The 18209-nt window shown below is 40.6% G+C and overlaps 1 protein-coding gene across 3 annotated transcripts in view; it reads left to right on the forward strand.

Moving 5' to 3' along the window:
• Positions 1-7904: 7904 nt before the first annotated feature.
• The window catches only part of ASAH2 (N-acylsphingosine amidohydrolase 2), a 37009-nt gene continuing 26704 nt past the window's right edge, over positions 7905-18209 (forward strand). Inside the window, exons 1-7 of one of the 3 annotated variants that reach the window (XM_081861797.1) lie at positions 7905-8007; positions 8415-8512; positions 12254-12383; positions 12545-12679; positions 15196-15257; positions 16767-16919; positions 17877-18053. In XM_081861797.1, coding sequence (XP_081717923.1) covers positions 12559-12679; positions 15196-15257; positions 16767-16919; positions 17877-18053 — 513 coding nt within the window. In that variant the 5' untranslated portion in view covers positions 7905-8007; positions 8415-8512; positions 12254-12383; positions 12545-12558. Of the gene's footprint in view, positions 8012-8411; positions 8513-12253; positions 12384-12544; positions 12680-15195; positions 15258-16766; positions 16920-17876; positions 18054-18209 lie in introns of all 3 variants that reach the window. The other 2 variants (XM_081861796.1, XM_081861798.1) reach the window with 2 other exon arrangements.

The raw sequence follows: 18209 nt of genomic DNA on the forward strand, positions 1-18209 counted from the left end.
TTTAGCTAATGGGGCCTCCCGCTGCCGCTGTGCTGCCACCGCATGGTTTCTGTTCTCATCCTGAAGCAAAGTTATTAACCTGAGGTACTATTTCTGGGATAGCAGAGTCTGTAACCAGAAGCATATGTAGCCTGATGCATCTGTAACCCGAGGTACCACTGTATAACAATGCTGGGAACGCAATACTGGAAGTAATATAGGAGCCAATAGTTAGTTAGTTAGTTAGTTAGTTAGTTAGTTTAGTTAATAAAGGGCAGCAATAATAGTAATCAAGAGCAAAGCAATTTGTCTCTTTACTGTATATATAGGAGTTAGAATTCAGCAATTCTATTTGAGTTCGTAAACCCAAGATGACTCCACACAGTTTGAATTAAACCTTTAAAGTGGTTTAGATGCTGGTCCTCAACAGAGGCTCAAGGGAATATCTTGACGTTAGTGTAGCTGAAAATAAGCAAACAAGAGAACAGATGAAAGTTAGGAAATACACTTGGTTAAGATGGTGTTGCCTAGACTGGTAGAGTCCGATTAAACACTACCAGCCTCTACCATTGGTGGCTCCCGTTTTTCTTTAAAGCTTTATATTAGTAAATGCATTACTTTTCATTACCACAGTTTAGCCACTCCAAAGTTAATATAATTTTCTAATTAAAATTATTTCAAAAACACTTTCCTGCATAGGGGTGTACTCATAACAGCTCACAATAAGGCAGCAACCACAAACCATAGCAGCAAAACAATATAACACAAACCAGCAATAAAATCATTGTTACAAAAGCATCTCCCTCTCTCTGCCAAGTGATAGCAAGATTCCAGGGGCATTCCAGGCTCTCACCCAGGGTTTATGTCCCTTTGAAGAATTAAGACACAGCGAGACTGTTGTAGCCAGGACTGTTGGGAGTCATTCTGCAAAGAAACAGTAAAGATGTTTGTACCCTTAAGAACAGTTTCTGTGAGCTTTGGGCAGATTGGGTACAGCTGGTCATGACTACAAAAGGAGGGAAAGCTGCAGTTTGAATTTGCCTGAAGGAAAAACACCCACAAGCTTTGCTGTTTGTTGTTTTGTAATAAAACCTTTATTTGATTTGGTTTTACACTGGTCTCGTGGTGTCATGGCTTCTGTAATCTGCCACCGGAGGAAAAAACCCTTTTAACAGGTTATGGGCACCAGTCCTGAGTGGGCAGAGACAGAGTGTGGAAAAGAACCCAGAGACTGGAAGCAACTCATTGTTTCTCAATCAGCTGGCTGTGTGAAGGTGTCGGCAGTGAGTGCCTGTTTGAGACCAGGAGCCAAACAATTCTTCAAGCCACGTGTGAGTAAAGACTGAGTGGAAAGCTGAAAGCTGGGTGGAGCCATGGCTGGACTTGGAGCTGGAGCTCAAGGGGGAGCTTCATATTTTCCAGTAGAGAAACTGGGAGCGTCCAATTATATGTCATGGAGTTTACAGATGCAGGCATTTTTAAAGAAAGAACAATGTTGGACTGTTATTGTTAACCCTCCTGTAAAAGATGAGGATGAAGAAGTAGATGAAGCAGACCAAAGACTGGAGGACAAAGCATATGCCAATTTAATTTTGAGTTTGGAGAAGTCTCAGTTATCTCATGTGCGAGACCTTTAAACAGCAAGTGAGATTTGGAAAGCACTGAGAGCAATACACATTAGAGATCCTGCTGGCAGCAAAATTACTGTAATGAGAGCTCTGTACCGAGCCAGATGAAGTGAGGGTGAATGTGTTTCAAAACACCTTCAAAGAACGTGTGATTTATTTTCACAGTTAAATGAACTTGGGGAACATTTTTCTGAGCAGAAAAAGGTTTATATTGTGCTGTCTTTACTTCCTGAGTCATGGGATAATTTAGTGATGACGCTGTAGGCAATTCCAGAAAGCAAATTAACAATGCATTTCTTAACTGGGCGTTTGCTTGATGAGGAGGAAAGATGCCATGAGAGGAAGGCGACAACCCCTCACCGTAACTCCGGAAATGGGAGGTGGTCCAGTAAAAGATATGCAACTGATGAGGAGTGGCAACCTAAAGAGATTGTTGACCACGCAGAGGAAGCAGCTTTCACAGTCAAAAGATGCTATCGTTGTGGGTCAACAAAGCATTTAGTACGACAGTGCACTGTTTCTGTGGGAGAAAACACAAGAAAAGGGCAGCTTGCGTTTGCTGGGAAGCGAGGAGACAGAAAGAGTCGAGTCCAGTATGTTTCTGCAGCAGTTCAAGACACCAGTCACGACGTTGGACAGGACTGGATTTTAGACTCAGCAGCAACAAACATTTTTGTTGTCTGCACAAGCCCTTGTAGAAAAGCAACCTTGTAAATCTGTAAATGTAGTACTACCTGATGGAACAGTGCATGAGTCAGCTGGAAAGGGTAGTGTGAATATTAACTGTTTAAGCACCAAATTTATCCATGTTTTATGTGTACCAAGTTTAGAAAATAATTTGCTTTCACAGTCAAAAGATGCTAACAAGTCTTGCTGAGCAGGGGTTTAAGGTAACCTTCTCTAGTTCAGGCTGTAAAATAAAGAAAGCTGGAAAAGTGGTTACAGCGTCACTAAAAAATGGTTTGTTTTGAAGGACCAGCTAATAAGTGAGTCTGGGGCATGTGTTAAAGCCTGTAATAGAGCCTTGCATGGTGAGTGCCAGCATTTGTGGCATCCTCATTTGGGGCATGCCAATTTCCGCAGTATTGCAAAAATGCCAGAATTAAGTAAGGGAATTAAAATGAAAAAATGTTCAGTTTTTCTAGACTGCAATACCTGCAAGGAGTCTAAAAGTAAGTGGGGATCTTATCCTGAAAGTAATAGAATTAGCAAGAAGCCATTTGCTTTAGTACACTCAGACCTTTGTGGGCCATTTGCGGAATCTGAAGGAGGAGCAAAGTTTTTTCTGGTTCTTGTGGATGATTATAGCCAGTATACTTGGGTATACTTGTTAAAGCACAAAAGTGAAACTGGTCAACTGATTAAAAATTGGGTCAACTATATAGAAAGGCAGTTTTCCTACAAAGTTACCCAATTGCAGAGTGACCGTGGAGGCGAGTTCATGTCTGAAGCCCTTCAGATATGGTTGAAAACACGTGGTATTAGTCACCATAAATCGTGTCCTTTTTCAACTGAAGAAAATTCAGTTGCAGAAAGCAAGATAAGGTCTTTGCAAACAATGCTAGATTCTAGGCTATGTGATTCTGGCTTATCCAGGAAGTTTTTGGGGGAAGCAATTCTCTATGCTACTTACATACAGAACAGATTCTTTCATTCTACCATAAACAATACCCCTCATTTTTTGCTTAATGGAAAAAACATTTTTTGGACCATGTTAAAACTTTTGGTTGTTGGGCTTGGGTTCACATCCCAAAAGGACAGAGAAGGAAAGGAGATCCCAAGGCAAAGAGACTTAGGTTTGTTGGCTATCAAAGTTGGTCAAAAGGGTATTGTTTTGCACTAGGGCGTGGCAGAGTTGTGATATCAAGACATGCAGAGTTTTGTGAACAAGATGGTTGGGCTCATTTACATGGAAATTCAGAAGTTGTTTTATCTTCAGATGATACAGATAAATTTGTGAAATCTGAGGAAGAAAAGCCACAAATTAAAGAAAGTTCTGAAAGTGATAGTGATGAGGAATCAGGGGATGAGGGTCCCAGTACACAATCTCCTAAAGCTGAACCAATTTCTCCTGAGCAAGATGAATTAGAAGGGGAAGATAGTTCAGAGGGGGAAAGTGTTCAAGTTAGAAGATCACAAAGAAGCAATAAGGGGTATCTCCAGAAAGGTTTTAACAAGAAGTTAAAACTGTTGATGTGAAGAATCTATGGGCTCAAACAATCAGCTAGAAATTGGAACGAGCGTCTTGATAATGCTTTAAAAAATCTTGGCTTTAAAAGAAGCTTAGCTGATAATTGCTTGTACACTAAAGGAAAGGGTGATAAACAACAATTATGTTTGTCTTATGTTGATGATTTGTTTTATTCTACAAAAAATGACAAGCAAGTGGAAAAATTTGCAGAACAACTAAGAAAGGAATTTAAAGCAAGAGATTTGGGACCAGTAAAAAATTATCTGTCTAGAAATTCAAAGAACAAATGATGGAAGTTTTTTGTTGAGTCAAAAAGATAAAATAATGGAATTACTTGAAAGAAATCATATGCAAAACAGCAAGGTAGTAAAAACCCCAATGGAAATAGGTTTTTTCAAGAATGAAGGAGAACGCACAGAACCAGTAAATCCTGAAATGTACCGTTCAATAGTTGGAAGTTTATTATACATTTCATTGTGGAGCAGACCAGATTTGAGTTATGCAGTTGGAATACTGAGCAGACTAGTAAGCTATCCCACAGAAAATGCCTGGAAAGGCTTAAAACGTATTTTTCGGGTATTTAAAACATACACTTGATTATTGTTTAAGATTGCCATCTTCAGGGTCTACAAAATTGCAGTGTTATGTTGACAGCGATTGGGCCAACCTGCCTGATACAAAATCCATTTCTGGTATGGTGTTTCAATTTGGGGGTTCCTTGATAGGTTGGAAGTCCAAAAAGCAAGGAATCGTGACCACATCTTCAACAGAGGCTGAATATTGTGTTTTATCGGAATTGTGTAATGAAATAAAATTTTACATTCAAATCCTCCAGTTCAAATATGGGAAGACAATCAAGCTGCAATAACTTTGGCTGGCTCTGAGCAGTTTAAAAATAAATCCAAACATTTAGAAATTAAGTATCAAAATGTAATCAAAAATGTTAAACAAAACCTGATAATGCTGAAATACTGTGAGAGCATGCAAAATGCGGCTGATATATTTACTAACTTTCGAGAAACATGCACAACTAGTGACAAAATTAGGAATTGTTGTGCATGATGTATAAATATGTTTTGTATATGATGAAAGTACTGTTTTGTTTCAGTTTGTTTGAATGAGAGGGGGTGTTGGGAGTCATTCTGCAAGAAACAGTAAAGATGTTTGTACCTTTAAGAACAGTTTCTGTGAGCTTTGGGCAAATTGGGTACAGCTGGTCATGACTACAAAAGGAGGAAAAGCTGCAGTTTGAATTTGCCTGAAGGAAAAACACCCACAAGCTTTGCTGTTTGTTGTTTTGTAATAAAACCTTTATTTGATTTGGTTTTACACTGGTCTCGTGGTGTCATAGCTTCTGCCATCTGCCACCAGAGGAAAAAAAACCCTCTAACAAGGACTGTCTTAAGCATATCAAGTGCTGTAGTGCAAAGATCCCTCCAGCGCCCCCCCATTTCCCAGAGTTTTCAACCTTTTTTAAGGGGGGGGACCCCAAAGTTGTTGACCTTTTTCAGGAAAGGTTCCCCAGAGTTGTTGGCCTTTTTTTTTTAGGGAGCTGACACCACACTTACACATTATCTCTAACAACCCCTTAGAACAAATGAAAAGAAAATGAAATAAAATGAAAAGGCAGAAGAAAAATCTATTGAAGTCCTCAATCCCAAAGCAAGACTCATTCAAGATTCAGCAGTTCTTCTAATTCATACTCATGATTCAAATCACCACATATCAAAAAGTTAAAGCAACCACCAGTTTGTTGTTCTTTAAATAAATTAATAAAAACACAATTAAGTTCCAGGCCAATTTGTGTTTAAGTACAAAGCTGACTTTTTCAAATATTGTGGGTGTGGGTGTGTGTAAAGCAGTGACATCCTGAACCTAAAAAGGACCCAAAACCTGGGTCACAAAGGCTGCATCCCAACCAGCACTTACTGGAAAGTAAGCTCTGCTGAATCTAATAGGACCTTACTTCTGAGTAGACAGTAGGACTGCAGCAAGAAACACAGCTGGGAATTAGGGCTTTCTGTTTTAAGTCTCAACCAGAAGAAAATATTGGAGAATAGATTGTAATAGTGGAGAATAGATTGGGGGGAGGGGGCTGGCAAGAGACCAAAAACCACAGGTAGCAAGACAAGACACACTTTCTGGGGAGGAAGTCTCTCACACAGTTGCTTGGGGCGAGGACTGCAGAGGGACCATAGTTTGGTTGTGCGTGTGTGTTTTTCAGAAAAACATAGAATTGAAAGGGACCCTGCAGGTCATCTAGCCCAACCCCCTGCAATGCTTTTTAGCTTGCATTGATCTCAAAAACCTTCAGTGTTTTTTTTAATTGGATAGGCAATTAACAGGCTTGTTTCACAAATAAGGGAGAAGGAAGGTTGCTGGCTTGATTTGGTTTACCTTTGTTCTAGTTTTTAGCATGTGCATAGTACCGTAGTTTCAGGCTGTGAGCCGCCCTGATATCTATGGGTGGAGGGCAGTACTACTACTACTACTACTAGTAGTAGTAGTAGTAATAATAATAATAATAATAATAATAATAATAATGGTGATATTTTTCACAGGGCTTGGAGTGAGTGGGTGATGGCCAGCTGCTGGAATGAATGGGGTAGGTACTAAATGACCTGGCTTGCTTTACAACCCCTAGGGACCTTCTTGTTGGGTTGGGGGGACAGAGAAGGAGCCCACAGAAGAAGAAGAAGAAGAAGAAGAAGAAGAAGAAGAAGAAGAAGAAGAAGAAGAAGAAGAAGAAGAAGAATGAAGGGAGGAGGCTTCCCTTCCCCGGGATAGAGTTGCCCATAACATTAAACACAGGGCACAATTCCAGGGAGAGAAAGAAACCAGGGCAGCAGCTGCTGCTACTAACGGCTCGGGCTAGATGTAGCTGAACAGGACGGGCAAGGGGACCCTGCAAGCAGGGCTGCAAACCCAGCGTGGTGGCTCCGAGGCAGGATACAGGAGGAAGAACCGGAGCAAGTCAGGAGGAGCCGCCTCCTCTTCTTCTCTCTCCTTCCTTCCTTCCTTCCTTCCTTCAACCCTCCTCCTCCTCGCACTCTGCTTCCCCCTCGCCATTGCCCACCTCACTCTTCCCACAGGGCGGGCAAAAGAGAGAGAGAGAGCGCTGCATGCCATCCAGCCATATAGTTGGCAGGGCGCAGCTGCCACCCTAAGCTTCTGCAGGGATCGCTCTCCTCCCGCCGAGGCTTGGGAAGGAAGCTGCACGCCAGCCAGCCATATGGTTGGCAAGGCGCACCTGGCTGGCGTGCAGGGAAACGGAAGGCCGCCAGCAAAGCCACGCAGCTCCCCCACTTGCTGGAGCACCTCTGAGAGGCCGGTGCCCTGGCGCAACACTCCAGTAACCCCAATGGGAAAGACGCCTCTGGTCGTAGCTTTAAGAAATAGGGTTTATTCGCCTATTTAGACCTTCAGTCTGCATGGAGGGAGTCCAGATCTTACAGCATGGTCCTTTCAAGAGCTGCATATCCCCCACAGCAATGCAGCCTTGGAGTCCAAGTCAACTCTCCCAACCTGCCTTCAGCCATCCTGCCCAAGATGGATCCCAGTCTTTTTTCTCTTTCTCCTTCTTTCTTCCCAGCACACCTTGCTAAAAGACTCCCTTTTTCTGTCACCTGATACCCAGTTACCCTAGCAAACCTTCCTGTCAACTGGCTTCTGTACTGTATCTAGCACACCTGACTCCTATCTCTGTTCAGGACTAGCACATGCTCCTGTTCCTCACTCTCCATTGTTTCCAAGCTCTTCTCTTCTTCTTCTGGGGTTTGTCTTGTTTGCCACCCACCCACCCACCCACACCAAACCTGGGTCCATGCCATCTTCATCTGCCCCCACCTTGGAAGCCTCTTGGAGTGGCAGTCTTCACCACTCCTCCTCATCTGATCAGTCCCTGACAGGCTATAACTCTTGTCCTTCAAGTCTAGTTTTTTTCTGGGGAGAGGGTTTTGAGGGCTAGTTATACTAGTGGTAGTTTTGGGATAGAGGAGTATTCTTTCATATGAGCCTTACCCTGTGCCCTAGTTGTAAAGCCCAGGCAGAGGTTTCCCATTTTAGAGACGCCTACTGAGTTGGGAAGCTAATGAGTCACTTGCTGGGAGGGTCAGAGTCCTCATAATAGCTACTTACATAGGTATATTTAAGACACAAAAGCAAGAGGCAGCTTACTGTGAGCACCCATCTCGTGGGATCATGCAATAAGTGAGTATGCTGCATTCAAGTCTCTTCCTTTTAAAATTAAACTAGGTCATTCCTTAGAAATATCAACCATAATATTTTATGGGGGAGGAAAAAGGGGAGCAAGAGGATGGCCAAACAAATATTAGAAACTCAGATCACTAGCTTGCCACTTGCTGTGCTTGAGTAGGAAGAGAAAGGAAGGAGTGTGAGGGAGACTTTCTTGAGAGAGTGGTTTTGTCTTGATGCTTCACAGCGAGGTTTGGAAGATGTATAGATTAGATGTATATATTGTGACATAGATATCTCCTGTGACTTTCAGAATTCCTTTGTTTCTCCATGGCACCATGTTAGCCCTGTTTTGTTTTGTTTTGTTTTGTTGTTTTGATGTTGTGAGCTTTGAGTGAAGAACTTTCCCTCCTCTCCAGCAGAGTTACCTTCCACTGTAAGCTGAGCCCTGTGGGGAGCAGGAATCTGTACTACACAGGCCTTGTAAGAGATCCAGCAGAGCTCCTATCTGATATTGCAGGTGCCTCATTTCCGTATTTATTCATTGATTAAATGTCTCCTATGCAAATAGATAATAATCATGTTTACAGTCCTGTGCCTTTCTTTGGAAGTAAATCTTATTGCAATCTGAGGGACTGAAAGTCCCAAGGACTGACCTGCTCAAGTGTGTCCCTGTTATTGTCAAAATGAATGCTGTTGTCATGTACTGTCCCCTCCGAGGGTGGTGACAAGGCTTTTCAGTTGTGGCTCCCTGTCCAAAACTATCCTTTTTAGCACCAGGTAAATATTTATTTATTTTTCTTTACTTTTTTTAAAAAATAATATTTATTAAAGTTTTAAAAGTTACAAAAAGAAAAGAAAGAGAATTAAACATAACAAAACAATACAATACAATACAAAAACAAAAATACTACATATACATAACAAAAACAAAACAAAAACAATTAAAAAAACACATCCAATACTTTCAATGTTGTTAACTTTCATTTACTTGTTTCAGCGACCTCCTCACACCTCCCTTTTTTGTATTCCACTTCGATTAATTGTTTCAGCAAATCCTTTCCATCTTCCTCAATTTTCTGTCCTATCATTTATCCTAACACATTCTAACATTTTTTCCTTTAATCCATCTACAATCTGTTGTACTTAATTCTTTATAGCATTTCTGCTAAAGCCATGTAACTTCATTCCAACATCTTTCTAACATTCCTTAATTTTACAATATTTCTGTAGATAATCTTTAAATTTCTTCCAATCTTCTTCCACCAACTCTTCTCCCTGGTCTCGGATTCTGCCAGTCATTTCCGCCAATTCCATGTAGTCCATCAGCTTCATCTGCCATTCTTCCCGGGTGGGTAAATCTTGTGTCTTCCAATACTTCACGATGAGTATTCTTGCTGCTGTTGTTGCATACATAAAGAAAGATCTATCCTTCTTTGGCACCAATTGGCCGACCATGCCCAGGAGAAAGGCCTCTGGTTTCTTCAGGAAGGTATATTTAAATACCTTTTTCATTTCATTATAATCATCTCCCAGAATGTCTTAATCCTTGGGCATGTCCACCAAAGGTGAAAGAATGTACCTTCAGTCTCATTACATTTCCAACATTTGTTTTCGGGCACATGGTAAATTTTTGCAAGCTTGACTGGTGTCATGTACCACCTGTAAATCATTTTCATTAAATTCTCTCTTAGGGCATTACATGCCATAAATTTCATACCTGTGGTCCATAACGTTCCCAGTCAGCCATCATTATGTTATGTCCAACATCTTGTGCCCATTTAATCATAACAGATTTCACCATTTCATCCTGAGTGTTCCCGTTCAACAGCAAGTTATACATTCTTGACAAGTTCTTAGTTTTGGGATCTAACAATTCTGTTTCCAATTTTGATTTTTCCACCTGGAAGCCCAGTTTTTTATCTGTGTTATATGCCTCCATTATTTGGTAGTAATGGACCCAGTCTCGCACTCTATTTTTTAATTTTTCAAAACCCTGCAATTTTATTCTGTCTCCATCTTGTTCCAAAATTTCCCAATATTTCGGCCATTTGGCCTCCATATTGAGTTTTTTCTGAGCCTTCGCTTCCATTGGTGAAAACCATCTTGGGGTTTTATTTTCTAACAAATCCTTGTATCTCATCCAGAAATTAAACAGTGCTTTTCTAACAATATGGTTTTTAAACGCTTTGTGTGCTTTAACCTTGTCATACCACAAATATGCATGCCAACCAAATACATTGTTAAAACCTTCCAGATCCAGCACATCAGTGTTTTCAAGAAGCAACCATTCTTTCAGCCAGCAAAATGCAGCTGATTCATAATAAAGTTTAAGGTCTGGCAGGGCAAATCCACCTCTTTCTTTAGCATCAGTTAATATCTTAAATTTTATTCGAGGCTTCTTGCCCTGCCAGACAAATCTAGAAATATCTCTCTGCCACCTCTTGAAACAGTCCATTTTGTCTAGAATTTGCAATGTTTGAAACAAAAACAGCATCCTTGGCAATACATTCATTTTTATCACTGCAATTCGGCCTAACAATGATAACTTCAAATTTGACCATATTTCTAAATCCTTTTTCACTTCAGTCCAACATTTTTCATAGTTATCCTTAAATAGATTCACATTCTTGGCAGTCATGTTTACCCCTAAGTATTTCACTTTCTTAACCAATGTTAATCCTGTCTCCTTCTGAAACTTATCTCTCTCAATCACAGTTAAATTTTTCTCTAAAACCTTAGTTTTCATCTTGTTCAACTTAAAACCTGCTACCTGACCAAATTCTTGAATCAATTCCAATACCCTTTTAGTACTAGTTTCTGGCTCCTGTAAAGTCAATACCAAATCGTCAGCAAAAGCTTTCAGTTTCTACTGTTTAACTCCCACTTGTATACCTTTAACCAATTGGTCCTTTCTAATCATATTTAGCAGAACCTCCAGGACCGATATAAAAAGTAATGGAGAGATTGGGCAACCTTGCTGTGTTCCTTTCTCAATCATAAATTCTTCTGTCACTACATTGTTCACAATTAATTTTGCCTTTTGTTCTGAGTAAATTGCACCTATACCATTTTCAAAACCTTGACCTACCCCCATCCCCTGCAAATTCTTCTTCATAAAACTCCAAGAAATATTGTCAAAGGCTTTCTCTGTGTCCACAAATATCAGAACTGCTTTAGTATTAATATTCACTTGTAATTTTTCTAAAATATTAATTATGTTCCTCGTGTTGTCAGACAAATGTCTGCCCGGGAGAAAGCCCACTTGATCTTTATGGATTTCTTCTACAAGCACCTTTTTTAATCTCTTAGCCAAAATATCTGCAAAAATTTTGTAATCCACATTAAGCAGCGATATGGGGTGGTAATAATACAAAGACAGAGCCAGCGATCAGGCTGTGACCAGTACCATAAAGGTTATTACTGAAATAATGCGTATAGTTGCAAAGCAGTTCAGATTAAGACCTTAATGAACAAAGTTTACCCTTAGAGATAGCAATGAGGCTGCTTAGCCTAATCTTATCTTTGCAATGATTTGTCCTTGGATCTTCTTTATAATTAACAAAGTGGCTGCTTGATGCAATATTCTGAACCTGTTTTCATTTGTGAGAAGGCTATAAGCCATATGCATATCAGTCTCCTCCCGATTCGTTCTGCCTCCATTACCTGTGAATTCTGTGAGATCAACTCCCCTTGTGGGCTTTCTATAGTTTCCCCACTTTGGCCTGGTCATTTCTTCTTGACTTTTCTTGTCCACAACTTCCCTGCATTTCTCCCCCCAGTCACTAGCATCTGCCTTTACCCCCTTCTTACATTCCCATACACTGCCTTAATGCTGCAACTTTAATCCACAACAAGGAGAAAGTTGTCTCTGGCTATTGGACATTTTAAGAAGCTGGAGCCAGGAGTAAGAAACAATCAGTCCTGTGCCTGATTTGCTTTTGAAAAGGCCAAAGAATAATCTGTATCTGTTGATCGCTGAACTTCGCAACCTAAATGCAATAAATGCCAGAAAGTTCAAGGGCTAGATGAAAGCTGATCATGTGTTAGCGATCTCTTGCTTTTAGCTAATGCAGTGCACCTTATCAAGGAAACAGCACCAAGTATGTCATTTTTGATAGCTGGCCATATATATATAAATATGCAAGCATTGACATAATGTGCATGGTTGCGAGGTCCATAAGTAACTTGCACATACATTTCATACCCTTACAAAAGTCTCACAAAGTTGTCATTTTGTTTTAATATGTTTCTTTCACAGCTTGAGAAATTTTGAGGTGTCTGTAAAGGTGTGATCAGAAAAGAAGATCCAAAGGCTGCACTGTTTAGCAAGGAAGACCCAAATTTCCAGAACAATTCGTCTTTGATTTCAGTCAACTGTTAACAATAAGGTAAGGATGTTTTGCTGTTGTTTTTTCAGTTCGAGAGAACTAGCTGTTTCTTCAGGTTCTGTACACACAACGTAGGCAATAGTCAATGTTGTGAAGTGATGCATCATTCAGGATTTTTACTTCTTCTATTTTACCAGTTACCTCTACTTCTCTTTTTATAGGTGTTGTTTTCAGAATGAAAAAGCCTAAGACAACTCTCTCACGGCTGGCAATTGTCATCACTGTCTTTGTGGTGTTGGTGATAGCGGTTCTTGTGACACTGTTCGTTGTCCACTATTTCTTCAGTGAGAAAAATGGTAACAACAATTACTTAATGTCTTGTAATATCTATATTGTGGTACCTAAGAGATTTGGTGGTGAATGGCAGCATTCTGAAGAAAGATTCTGAGCAACATTGTGTGTACAAAGTTGCCTTAATCCATTCCAACAATCATTAACACTCTCTTCTAGTATTTTCTGTTCCAATGCAAATTGATTTATTTTGCACAAGCTTTTCTTCTACTTTGTGGTGTGCTGATATGGAAATAGAACTACTTTTATGTATTGTAGCACATAGCAGATGTGCAGCGGCTGATATTTATCCATCAGTTACCTTCCTTGTGTAAGGTAAAGGTAAAGGGACCCCTGACTATTAGGTCCAGTCATGGCTGACTCTGGGGTTGCGGGTCATGTGTATTCTCCCTCAAAGTTAAAGATTTTCCAGAAGTGTTGCTCTGTTAATATTTTGTAGCAAAAACAATGAAGGTCTTGTGGCCCCTTAAAGAAAACGTTAATGAAATCTCTAATAATGTTCCAGATTGTGTGACAGCCTGTAAGCGTGAAAGTTTCCTTCAGATGTTTGCACTGTACGGAAAAAGACTGTTTGGCAAATACCCCATTGTGGCGATCACACAGGGTCCCTGGACGTTTGACGGTCTATTGATCCCTGTGCCACCACTGTGATTGCTTTCCCGCTGCCACCAACCCGGTTCTCTCGGGTACACACAGAGTCCAGACAGTTGTTAACATTAAATCAAATAAACAAGTTTATTTTATAAGCCTTAACAAGTTTATGGTTTCAGATAATTTTCCTTGTCAGTTTCTTAATCTTAGTTTCTATACCGGCTTATACCTTTCTTAATAACTGCTAACTGATTATCCCAACTGTCTATCTGACTCCTCCTATCAGTTTCTCTCACTCTCTCACAACACAACTCGACCAACCCACAGACTTATCCTCCCTCTTCCTTCTCCAACTCCCAACTCTCAACTCCCCCCCTTGGGTTCCCACTGGCAAATCACTTCACACTCATTTAACCCCTTCCTTATGACCCACCTAGAAGGGCAAACGCCACACCCATTCATGTGCTCTCCTTAGCCATGAGTAGAATGCCTCAATCAGGTAATATCCTTCAGCCTGGTCACAGTCAATGAGTTATCCCAATGTGAACAGGGAGCAATAGTAGCATTTTACAGTTGCCATTGCACCAAATAATACAGTCTGGGTTTGATCTGTTTTACCCTGGTGTTCAGTTTAATATGTTATACAGTGGTACCTTGGGATGCGAACGGGATCTGTTCCAGAGCCCTGTTCACAACCCAAACAGAACGTAAGACAGAACAGTGTGTCTGCGCGTGCGCAGGTCACGTTTTGCCACTTCCGCGCATGTGTGTGACATCATTTTGACCATCTGCACATGCGCGAGTGCCGAAACCTGGAAGCACCGCGGAGAGCAACCCGAAAGAGCTCAACCTGAAGCATATTTATCCCGAGGTATGACTGTATATTGTTACTATATTTTTCTTGTGCTAATTATGAACATTTCTATTTTAATGTCTGTGTAACTGATTTTTACACTTGAGAAGGATTTACTGTAGCTCAGACTTGGTTGTAAACTGCTGCTTTAGCATAGAGAAGTATCTTACTTAATTAATTACTTCCATATAGTGAGTTGCTTTGGAAGGGCATTTCTGCCCTGAAAGGTGGTATCAGAATATCAAAATAAATAATTCATATCAGCCTGAAGGCGATGTGCCCCCCAAATAGCTGGGGGTGCCCAGATTACATTATATTCAGTAACCATTTTCACCTCATCTGGTGAGGTGAATTAAAGCAAAAGAAGCCACATATGTCTAACAGTTGAAAATGGTAGTCCTTCCGACAGAAAAGTAGAACAAATATTCCTTCATATTTAGACCTTGTTTTCAACAAACTGGTAAATCATGTCTGGACTGCACCTGTATCAGAGGTGCAAGATCACATGACTGAACATTCCACTGCACCAAACCAAACGAAAACGTCCTTCCACACAGAAAAAAAGGTGTCACTGAGAAGGGTTCTAGCCTAGTTCAGATACAGGCATACTTCTTTTTATTGTATTTCACTTCAGAGCGAAGATCCCTTATGAGGATGCAGGTGTAGCTGCAGGCAGCCCAGCTGCTTCTGGGACAAGGAAGCCCCACCCCTCCCCACTGCTGCTGGTGGTGGTCCTCTTCTGGCAGCGGAAATGGAGCTGAGCTGACTAGGGCTGGAGACAGGGCTTTCCCTCCCACCCCTGACGTCAGTGGATGCTGGCTGAATCGATTGCAGTACAGTCTAAACATAACTTTTATATGCACTGGGAAACCCCCCCCCAAAAAATTGTGTGACTTGCTTTATTGCAATATTCGCTTTATTGCGGTGGTCTGGAACTGAACCTGTACTTTCTCCAAGGTGTGCCTGCATATTTTTAAGTGGCAAGTGGCATCTGTCTTGTCCTGGGCCCCTGCATTGGAAGAAGTGTCCTGTTCTTTTCTGCTTCTAATTGCAGTATTATTCTCATACCTTCTCTAGCTGGCTACATGATTGGTGTTGGTCGAGCTGACTGTACTGGCCCTGTAGCAGAGATACCTTTTGTAAGTACCCAATCTGAGTTTTCTTTCTTCTTTTCACTGAAAGCACAAGCCAATTTCCACCCCCTTTCAGCTTTTTCCTTCTTCTTTTTTTGACACTCTACAAGGCCTTTATATAGTAGCCCAGAGGAGGACTCAGAGAAGGCAGGCCTTTTCAGTAGTAATGCCCTGTCACTGGATTTTGTTTTTATTTTTTTGTAAATTGCATCAAGACTTTTGTGGGAAGCAATTTATAACTTGAAATAACGATGACAGTAATGGGGCTTGTTTGCATCAGATTCCCATATACTTGTAGGAGTGAAATGTCTATGTTCCTCATCCAGGGAAGGGCGGGATGCAAATAAAAATTATTATTATTATTATAATTATTACTATTATTATTATTATTATTATTATTATTATTATTATTAGCATCATAATGATAATGATAAGAAGAATGTGTCAGGCTTCAGGGAATCGGCTTCCTACCCCGTGGCCACAAATGAGCAGATCAAACTAAAGAGAATTCTTACCAATTAGTTTCTTTAATAGAGACAATGAAGGATGGCAGTGCTCCCAATTAAGGTATTTCCGTCCTCTGTCCCTATTAATCTGTGTCACTCCTACATCTTGTAATCTGAACTTGGAGCCACTGTGTTTTCAGTTCTGACACTTTCTGAGCTTTCTGGGACTTTGGGGGAGAGGGGTGGATACTCTCCAGAGACTGGGAATCTGTTAACTCTCTCTCTCCTAGTGTTTCTTCTGTTAGCTGTTCCCCATCCAGTATTTCCCAGCTTCTGCCTTTTGAACTATGCCCCTCTGCAAACCACTGTTCCAAATCTATACTGTTTTCCTGCTCCTGAGAAGATTCGGGATCAGGAAGAGGAGGAGGAGGAGGAGGTGGGGGGTGGCTCCCACCATTCTTTCTCAGTGTAGCCCTCCTCATCATGGTCCCTGACAGTATGTTATTATATGTGTATGCACTATGAAAGAAACTGCCATGTTTCCTTTATTAACACGCTTTGCTTCAGAAGCCAGGGCAGGAGAAATGAGAAGAGCCTTCCCCAATGCGTATCAAGGCATTACAAGTACACAAAAGCATTATGCACTCTCGCCCCAGAGTAAGCTCTGTTTAATTAAGGATGCTGGAGTAATTCATTTGTTGCAAATTCCTGAATGAAGTGACCTGAATGAAGTGACCTGAACTGCACCTCTTAGCTATGCACTGGGTTTCACGCTTCTGCAAATGTTGCAGTGCAGTTCTTAGCATGCTGAAATATATCAAAATAAACATTTAAATTATATTTTGATAGAAAATACGATGTTGAAAAAGTCTTATTTGTGGGGGTGGGGTGCGGGGTTAAAACAAACCCATAGCTCAGTGCCATAATGGAAAAGAAAAGAATTATGGGTAAATGCAGTACAAAAGCGACATGGCCTGGAAACATTGAATGCAGGGAGACTTGCTTCTGAATAAATAAGTATGGGATTGCACATTGTGTGTGGCTAAGGAGATGTTGTGTCCCCCTGTAGATGGGCTATGTGAATCCAGATCAGATTGGTGCTGGCATAATCTCACGACTGTACTGTAGAGCATTCATCATAGCAGAGCCCGACGACTGGAGCAAACGAGTGTTGTATGTTACTGCTGAGATAGGAATGATGTCTCAAAGGCTTAGGCTGGAGGTAAGTGTGGGGCAGGGGTGAGATAGAGTAGCTCTCTCTTCTTTTTTCCTTTTAGGTTTTTATATCATCCAAAAATCATTGGCCTCAAAGAATTGTCTCTCTCCCCTACTCCCTTATATATGGAATTGTGATGGGCATAAATATATGGGGTGTGTGGGTGTGTGGGTGTGCAGCACAACAATCGATTTGAACAATGTATGGTGTCTTAACCACCACAATCCCTGAGATGTCTATATATATTGTAGGTACAAATATAACAGCTCCTGCAAGCCAAGAGCTGAGAGATCTACAATGATCTTACATCCACTGTAAAATATCCTAAATCAAAAGAAGTATATTTGTGAAGTAAGAAAAAAAGAGAAAATGTGGTGAGTGAGGAAGAAAATGCAACAAAAAATCATGACCTTATATAAAGAAAGGCATATATTTAGATTCACACCTTGTCTATTGTCACAGAGTGTTTGAATGTTTGTGAAGGTATATATATTCATAACTCATAATATATAACTCATCTATTTCAATATTTCCATTTTTTATTTTATTTTTTATTTTATTTTTGATTCCAGTGTGTTTTGCTCAGCAGAAGATACCCAGGTAGTCTTTCCATTTCTAGCTGTGCCTTCTGTTCCTGGAGTGCTTTAATGCCTTTAACAACCTCATGAAATGACTATTCTGAGGTTAATTTTGCTGAACAACCTGAGAAAGTAGAATCTTGCCACACAAAAAACATGCCATTGTAAATGTGTTAGCCTTTAGGATGCCACTGGATGAGGTTTGTGGAGTATTATTTTCCAACTTGCCAGGAATGGTACCTCAGTGGTAGAGCACATCCTTTGTAAGTCAAAGTTATAAGGTTCCATACCAGGTACATCATCTTCTTCTTTTCTTTTCTTTTCAACTAATCTAATAAACATACCAAATCAGAAAATGCAGTAATTGCACCATTGCTGTCCTTAGGTAATGAAACAGTTGAAGGAAAGATATGGCGATCTCTACCAGCATGACAACGTAATACTGTCTGCAGTTCATACCCATTCAGGGCCTGCAGGGTATTTTCAATACACTCTCTTCATGATAGCAGGGAAGGGGCTTATAAAGCCATCCTTGAATGCCATTCTCAATGGGATCCTAGAGGTAAGAACCACCCCAGCCTCTCACTTTTAGTGCTTGACAAGTCTACTGCAGCATTCTGTAGGGAAATATTTATGGAGTTGGTGATAGTCAACGAAAAGGTTAAGATGAACTGGGAGACTTATTTTGAGAGCTAATAAAGCAGTTCCTTAATCTTCT

The sequence above is a fragment of the Podarcis erhardii genome, assembly GCF_964252035.2.
Source record: "Podarcis erhardii genome assembly, chromosome: 5".
Classification (NCBI taxonomy): domain Eukaryota; kingdom Metazoa; phylum Chordata; class Lepidosauria; order Squamata; family Lacertidae; genus Podarcis; species Podarcis erhardii.